The 8,849-nt window shown below is 41.7% G+C and overlaps 1 protein-coding gene across 1 annotated transcript; it reads left to right on the forward strand.

Moving 5' to 3' along the window:
- Window positions 1–960: 960 nt before the first annotated feature.
- On the forward strand, window positions 961–8,200 carry LOC306736080 (rac GTPase-activating protein 1-like; the record flags this gene model as incomplete). Its single annotated transcript, XM_079217670.1, has 16 exons — window positions 961–1,045; window positions 1,929–2,131; window positions 2,603–2,748; window positions 3,582–3,651; window positions 3,753–3,806; window positions 3,985–4,062; window positions 4,293–4,407; window positions 4,545–4,687; window positions 5,204–5,368; window positions 5,452–5,547; window positions 5,688–5,886; window positions 5,986–6,091; window positions 6,673–6,805; window positions 6,924–7,032; window positions 7,226–7,334; window positions 8,125–8,200. 16 exons carry the CDS (start codon window positions 961–963, stop codon window positions 8,198–8,200), a joined length of 1,887 nt encoding a protein of 628 aa, XP_079073796.1.
- Between the last annotated feature and the right edge of the window lie 649 nt (window positions 8,201–8,849).

Genomic DNA, 8,849 nt, shown 5'->3' on the forward strand with positions numbered 1-8,849 from the left:
AATACACTGGGTCATTATAAACAATGTCATGTATTATGTATGTCCCTGATGTCTTCCTCTTATGTATAGAGGACAGGAGGACATCAGGATTCTGGAAAGCGTTATAGCGGTTAAATAATTAATAATTAATTGGACAATAGAAAGAGGGATTCATATATCAACAAAATGAATATGTTAACCAAATCAATGTTTAATTGAAAAAAGACTGCGGTTCATGAATTGATAATGAACTGAACAATAACAGGATACATTCATATTTATTTATTTATTTATATAAATGAGTATGTGAATAAAACCAATATGAAATGTTGCCTTTGAATGATGACTTAATATCGATATTTAACCTCCATATTTCCTAAATAGACCTACTTATTGACTTATTTATAAAATGTTGTATAATGTAATACATTATAATGCATTTATTTAGTTTATATCAAACATAAATCACAGGGGATGCTTGGATTCTTGTCGCCACAATCCCATGCAGTTACAACTCTGACCGTGTGGGGGCGATAGAGCGCCGCAGCAGCTTCCGCCGCACAGCCCACGAAGAAGAAAACCGGCGCTGGTTTTTTGAACTTTATCAAATAGGTGTGGCTGTGCTGGGACTGGGAGAGTATTGACCGTAAAACATTAGCTTAAAACACTGTACGGCGTTACGTTACATGAGCAGCCGCGCTTTCACGGGGAAAAGCATCGCACAGGTAACGTGTTTTGCGCAGATAGCGTCATTATAGGTGCAGCAGTAACGTTAAAACCAGCGCAACATGCACGTATGCGCTGGTTTTAACGCTACTGCTGCGTCAATAATGACGCAAGCTTGATAGTTGTTTGGATAACAGTGGAGGTAGTAACGCTAATTCAACCGGCTAATTATTAGCGCGACTTTTTGCTAGCGTCGTTCTCAACTTCTCCCGTTTCTCCCCACTCCTGTAAGCAGCTGCACGCAGCAACAACACGATGGAGTCGCCTGTGGTGAACCTGCACAACCAGTTCCAGAGTCTGAGAGCCCAGGTGGACGGTCTCAATGAGGGCATTGAGCCGCGTAAGTAAATATTTAAGCACTTTTGGTTTGGGTATTTGTCACCTCAGAGCTTCCGTACTTTGTGCAGCGCTTTAGTAGTGTAGTTGGGCTCGTCTGCTATGGCATGGTGTGACGTCAGTAGCAGTGGTATTTGGGGTGCATTTCTAGCCCAAACTATGTGACAGGGTTTTTACGGTCATGGAAAACCTGGAAAAGTCATGGCATTTTAAAATGGTTATTTCCAGGTCTGGAAATGTCCTTGAAAAAAATAAAACCCCCAAAGTTTAGTAAAAGTCATGTAAATGTGTTATATTCATGTGTTCATGTCGTTAATTTACGCTGAGTTTGAAATAATGAATATGCTTTTAAAAGAAAGACTCGAAATATAAGCAGGCATACATACAGGCATCTATATAAATGTTTATTCTTTTAATCAAACTATTGTCTCATTCATTTGAGTCATTTAAGGTTTACTGCATGCTTTGTATTCTCATTGTTAGTTTAAATACTACATTTACTCACTTTTTTTTATGTAAACACAGAGATTTCACAATGTTTGGTCATGGACATTTGGTTTAAAGTCATGGAAAAGGTTAGCAGGGCCAGGACTACAGATCTGCTGTGGAAACTGTTGGTGCAGCACTTGTCCCAAATGGGGGTTGGAATGGCTATTGGGGTGTAGTAAACATTTCCATTTCAATAGTCCAGATAATGCCATTCATTTCCATTGTCACCAGCAGGAAAGCTCAGCCACTCATGTGTTCACTTTACTGTCCTTGTCTCCTCCCTCTTCAAGTCATCTAGTCGCCGCTGCAACGGCATTAACACACACAACCACCACATAAATACAACAACGTATATGATGCACAGTAGCAACATTCTCCTCTTGTGTGTTCTTTTTCAGAGTTCCTCCAGATGGCAGTTAACTTTGAGGAGTGCCGTAAGAAGTGGATGCAGGCTGGCGACGAGCTGGTTTCTGTTAAAGAAGTGCTGGCGAAGGCAGAGACTGAGAGAGGATCCCTGGAGGTCAAGCTAAAGCACGCCCGCAACCAGGTGGATGTGGAGATCCGACGGCGGCAGAAGGCAGAGGCAGTTTATGAGAAGCTGGTTGGTAGTAGTCTTGTATATCTGCGTGGTTTGCTAATGAAAAATATAGGAAACTAGAAAAAGGAATATATAGAAATGCATTTCATCTCGTGAGGGACTCATTGCATGGGTGGTCATTTATAATACATATTACCAAATGCACTTTGATTTTGCACAAATCCTACAATGTGCTTTTTTTGAAGGGTACTTGCATTTTAAATTTCCTGAGACAATAATCCACCCATGCAATGAGACCTTCACAAGATGGACTACACACCAGGAGGCTCCAAATAGCACCACAAACATCCAGCAGCGTTTCTACTATATATATATATATATATATATATATATATATATATATATATATATATATATATATATATATATATATATATATATATATATATATGTGTGTGTGTGTATTTATTTGTATATATTTGTATATATTTGTTGATCTGTCCCTTTCACCCTGCTGGGTTGTGGTTGTAACAGGAACGTCAGCTGCAGCTGATCCGGGAGCTGCTGATATCGGAGAACAACGGGAACAGCGTCCACCTGAGTGAGGAGCAGCGCTCCGCCCTGGCCTTCCTCAGCGCCCACTCACAGGCAGCGAAGAGCAGCCTCAACTGCAGTCGAAGGTCAGATCCTCTGCTTCTGAAGCGGCTCCTGATGAGACTAATAATGTCATCAGTTTGCAGGTGTTCATCTAGACCAGTGGTTCTCAAAACTTTTCTCTCACGCCCCACTTTGGAGAAAGAAAAATGTTCATGCCCCACTTCTAGCAAAATGGTCCATGCTCAATTTTTATTGAAACAACTTTTTGTGACTCCTCCATCCGTGCTTTTTCAAATAATAGAATAAAGAAAATTTAAATCACTTTCAAGTAAACCAGGTTTCTCCATCAGACAAAAACAAATAAAATGCGCAATCATTTTGTTAGAACAATGCAAATAAAGTTCTGTCTGTGCAAAAAAATTACTAATATTTGGCAAAAGAAATGCCTATTGTGGCTGCAAATAACCTGTTTTGCACTGAATATCTTTTCAAGATAATAACAATAACGTTCAACTTGTGTCAAACAAAACAAAATGAGTGCAGATGTGTGTGAGGATGGGTCAAATGCAGAGAATAATTTCTTCACTCTGGGATTAATAAAGGATTATTTAAAAAAATCAGCGTAATGCCCCTGCGCCCCACTAGAGGGCCGAGTGAACCACTGATCTAGCCACAGTGTCCCATCCTTGTTTGAACTTTCACGGATAGTAAGAGCACTTCACTGGTTTACTTTATGAAGTTGCCCTGTCCATTACCTGTAGAGGGGCAGCATGCATACTTTACATATATTAAACTCAATATGTACACATTTTAATGCTTATTTCAAAGCCTTGTATAACTCCCCAGAATATTGTGCAGTTTTCCAGAAAGTACTTCAGACAGGGCGACTACGTGCTGACATGCATCTATCTTACAGGTTAACTACCATTGATGAATCGGCTTCTTTGCTGTCAGACATCAGCTACGACCAAACGGACGACTCTCTGGTATTTTGACCCATTTTGTTAAAAGTGTCACTGTATATTTTAGGAAAATGCAACAGCCTTCATTGAGTTCAGTGCTATTTATGTGTCTTCTTAACCTGCAGGACTGGGACGCCTCTGCCATGAAGACCGTGCGCCTGAGGAAGCGGCAGAAACGAGTGAGTCGTGCTTTTTGAATAGATGTCTCCTTTGCGTGCATTAATGATGACGTAATTATGATGATTTGTTTTAGGCAGTCAGTGGTTTTGAATCATGTTATTTTCTACACATCAGCACAACTTGCTGCTATTTGGTGTCCAGTCCATAAAACGTGTTTTATGACATTTTTATCTGCAGCGTTCCTCCAGAAAACTCTCTGAGGTTCCTCCACAGGCCATGAAGAAACCTCGCTCCACTGGACGAGCAGCAGAAAGGGTAACGCTGACCTCAGCTAAATTACTGTAGAACTCTAACGCTTGAAAAAAGAAATAGTGTGTAAAACAGCTCTGGGTCATTAAGTCTCTTTTTATTACAGAGAACTTAAATCTCTATCAATTGAAAGCAAACCTCAATTTAGTTTTGTTCTAAAGCAACTTGGATGTCACTCAGTTTGGTTGAAAAGAGCAATAAATATATATTTATATATTTCTTTTATACATGATCAGGTGAATGAGTCGATAGTGGCAAGAACCACGATCACGGTCCCGGCTCATGGCGGCGCCGTGGAGGCCGTCTCCACCATTGAAACGGTTCCCTACTGGACACGCAGCAGACAGAGCGGTGAGCCTTTAGTAGACCTTCTGCATGCTTCCTCTTCACAACATCAATTAGACTATAAAGCCAATATTTTCTTTAAACATTTCTTCACTGATTTGGTGTGTTTTTTTTTTTTTTAAAAAACAACATTTTGCCCACAGTTGCTCCAGCTTGGGGTGACACAACCACCACCGACCAATCGGAGACCGCAAGCGAGGCTCCGAGCGCCACCGTCTCCCCGGCTCAGCCCCGAACCCCCAGACCCAACGCAGGAGGAAAGAAGCACCAGTTCACCCCCAAAACCGTAAGATGTATACTTATTGTCATGTCTGCAGCCACACGGGCCGAAGTGTCACTACTCAGGGTTCAAACGCTCATGGAAGTTTAAAATGGTTATTTCCAGGCCTGGAAAAGTCCTTGAAAAAAATAAAATCCCCAAAGTTTAGTAAAAGTCATGTAAATGTGTTATATTCATGTGTTCATGTAAATGTGTTATATTCATGTGTTCATGTCGTTCATTTGCGCTGAGTTTGAAATAATGAATATGTTTTTAAAAGAAAGACTCAAAATATAAGCAGGCATACATACAGGCATCTATATAAATGTTTATTCTTTTAATCAAACTATTGTCTCATTCATTTGTGTCATTTAAGGTTTACTGTATGCTTTGTATTCTCATTGTTAGTTTAAATACTACATTTACTCACTTTTTACTGTTTACACCCAGATGCTTGGTCATGGACATTTGGTTTAAAGTCCTGAACTCCATTGGTCAGGATGTGTATGACCCCTGTACCCACTGTGCTCCTCCGTCAACCAGGTGATCCGGTCTGAGTTCTGCGCTCCGTGTGGAAGAAGAACAAAGTTTGGCAAGATGTACCTTCGCTGCCAGGACTGTAAGGTCGTGACCCATCCAGAGTGTCGGGACTACTGCCCTCTGCCCTGCAACCCGCAAACCGCTAACACTCCCGTCGTCACCACAGAGGTACACGTATGACACGTATACAACTATCTGTCATTGTTTTCTATTGCAATAAGTTAATCTAATTGAATGTAATGTGTGTGCAGAGCACCTTGGCTGACTTTGCTCCAGCCACGTCCCCAAAGATCCCGGTTTTGGTTCCCTACTGTATTAAGGAGATTGAACACAGAGGCCTACATGAGGTGAGATGGAGCTTGTGTTCACCTTCATGTTATGCTCTGACCCTTTTACCTTCGGGGCGATTACAACCGATATGCTCCTTCTAATTGGTTATCTCGTCAGACAATGAGAGCTGGTTTCCGTTATCTGTCCCGTGCTCCAGGTCGGCCTGTACAGAGTCTCCGGCCAGGAGCGCTTGGTTAAAGAGCTGAAGGAGAAGCTGATTAGAGGGAAGACTCTTCCTCCGCTCCACAAAGTGGACGACATTCACGTCATTACAGGCGTCCTCAAAGACTTCCTCAGAAACCTCCCAGAGCCGCTGCTCACCTTCCATCTCAACAAAGTGTTCATGGACGCAGCCGGTGAGTCTGAGGCGATAGGCAGTAGAAACGGTTCTGCATTTACATTGAGGTAATTAAAGCTATTAAGTGAGTAATGTGTTTTTTTTTTGTTTTTTTTAGAAATCCCGGATGATGGCAACAGCCTCGCCGTTCTGTATCAGACCGTCAGCGAGCTGCCGCAGCCCAACAGAGACACTCTGGCTTGCCTGATGATCCACCTGCAGAAGTAGCCATCTTTTATTTCAGTAGCCTTTTGTTTCATCCTGTTCTTACTCCCATCTCTTCCTATATTATCGAAGTAGTGTGAGCAACTCTCTGCGGTTCAGGTCAACTTTAATCGGGGATCATACGGTCGTGGAAAACGTGGGAAAAAAAAGATGACATTTTAAAATGGTTATTTCCAGGCCTGGAAATGTCCTTGAAAAGAATTAAATCCCCAAAGTGTAGTAAAAGTCATGTAAATGTGTTATATTCATGTGTTCATGACGTTCATTTACGCTGATTTTGAAATAATGAATATGCTTTTAAAAGAGACTCAAAATATAAGCAGGCATACATACAGGCATCTATATAAATGTTTATTCTTTCAATCAAACTATTGTCATTCATTTGTGTCATTTAAGGTTTACTGTATGCTTTGTATTCTCATTGTTAGTTTAAATACTACATTTACTCACTTTTTACTGTTTACACCCAGATTTCACTAAATGTTTGTAATGGACATTTGGTTTAAAGTCATGAAATGCATTGGTCAAGATGTGTATGAACCCTGATTAATTTGAGTTAAAACCATGACATCTCCTCCAGGGTCTCCGAGTGTGTGGATACCAAGATGGACGTGTACAACCTGGCCAGGGTGTTCGGCCCGACTCTTGTGGGTCATGCGGTTCCCGACCCAGACCCCATGACCATCCTGCACGACACCAACCGACAGCCACGGGTAAAGGGAACGGCAATGCAGAAATAGATGTGTGCTTTTGTCTACTTCAACATCAGAGCTTCTGTTCTTTTTGAATGGTTTTGTCTACAAATACTGGATTCATTGTGTGTCTTTCTAGATTGTAGAGCGCTTGCTTAGTATTCCAGCAAACTACTGGGGCCAGTTTGCTTCTCCGGATAATGCAGGCGTGGAGGATGTTCGCCACACTAACACTCCAGACCACAAAGGTAAATCACTGGGAAGGTTTCTCAAGATGTAATAACTTGATAGCAAGACGATGTGTTTTATTTTATTTTAAATAAGTAAGTAGTACACATAAAATGACGGATAAGAAATTCCAACTACGAAATCAAAATGACTGCATCTTAAATTGACAAAACCAACTGTGTTGAGTTGTGTTTTCCTTTCATTCACCTGCAGTGAGCATATTGGGACCAGTGACCACTCCAGAGCACCAGATGATGGCCAAGACGCCGTCCTCCAGCTCGCTGTCCCAGCGCATGAAGCAGACGCTCTCCAGCACCACAATGTAGGCTCACACACACACACACACACACACACACACACACACACACACACACACACACACACACACACACACACACACATACACACACGCTGTATGAGTAGCAAATGTACCTGTGAGGTCTGAGAAGGAGGTGTGGTCAGGTGCATTATGGGTGCGCCGCTATCTGGAGGCGGCAGAAAGCGACGACGCCATTAACCAAAAAACCATCTGGTCTAAAGTCAATGGTGCAGTATTTCCCTGCTCTTATAAAAAGGTCCAATGGCTTCACATAGTTAGTTATCTGTGCCTTAGAATTAGAATCCAGGAGCATTGCTTCTGACTCAACATGTTTGTATCAATGCCAAATTTCACAACCTATTTAATCTAAGAAACTATTTTGGAACTATTTTCCATGTTTTAAGTGGGGGCAGGTGCACCCGGCTTTTATAGGGAACGGGAGATGACCCTGTTTCATTCATGTTATGCATAAAACCAAAGTTATCGTATCATGTAACGTTTATACTGTTTATGAAAATAGATGCATTAAAGAACAAAGAACAGTTACGTTTTAAAGAAAGAGACTGAAATTCACAATATTCCACTGCATTGTTTTAATCATACATGTTTAGCACATACAAATATCAGGGCTCTGGTGTAAATAATATTTTATGTATTCAGGAGCAGTTCGGGGTTCAGTGTCTTAACCGAAGACACTTCGACATGCAGACCTGACCACATGAGTTCTGCCTCTTGGGTTTGAAATAATGTATTTTTCCTGAGCTTGAAATCTCCTCCTCTCTTCTATCCTTAGATTTGGGAGCAAAGGCAAAGCGTCCGCTGCCGCTCACCGCCAGGGAAACTTCTTCGCCTCTCCACAGCTGAAGTAACGGTGAAATAGAAGGAGAAAAAAAAGAGTTCACCCATATTGTATTTCTGGGTTACTTACTGCAATAACTAAAGATATACTCACATAATCTTGTGGAGGAAAATACTGTGCAATTTTATCATGTAACAATTTCACTGATTTTTTTTATTATTATTTCAAGTGTTTTATACAAAACTTTCTAACCTGATTTTTCTTTTTTTGAAAAGATTATTACACGGTTGTTTCAGTTTGTTTTTATATCTTTGATTACTAATGATTTATTATTGACCAAAACTGTGGTGACACATGTGTGATTGTAAGAGGTTTGAAGGCTCTGACCACGCAACCGCTCTACCAGCTGCAGCATTAGACGCTCCGCTTTGTGTGTGCGGTCCAGAAGCCTCTCTTCCTGGTGTCTGACCCTGTGGTTGTGACCCTGTGGTTGTGGTTGTGACCCTGTGGTTGTGACCCTCTGGTTGTGACTGTGGCCCTGTGGTTGTGACCCTGTGGTTGTGACCCTGTGGTTGTGGTTGTGACCCTGTGGTTGTGACGTTGTGGTTGTGACCCTGTGGTTGTGGTTGTGACCCTGTGGTTGTGACCCTGTGGTTGTGGCCCTATGGTTGTGGCCCTCTGGTTGTGACTGTGGCCCTGTGACTGTGGCCCTGTGACTG

This window comes from Taurulus bubalis (assembly GCF_910589615.1).
Source record: "Taurulus bubalis genome assembly, chromosome: 5".
Taxonomy (NCBI): domain Eukaryota; kingdom Metazoa; phylum Chordata; class Actinopteri; order Perciformes; family Cottidae; genus Taurulus; species Taurulus bubalis.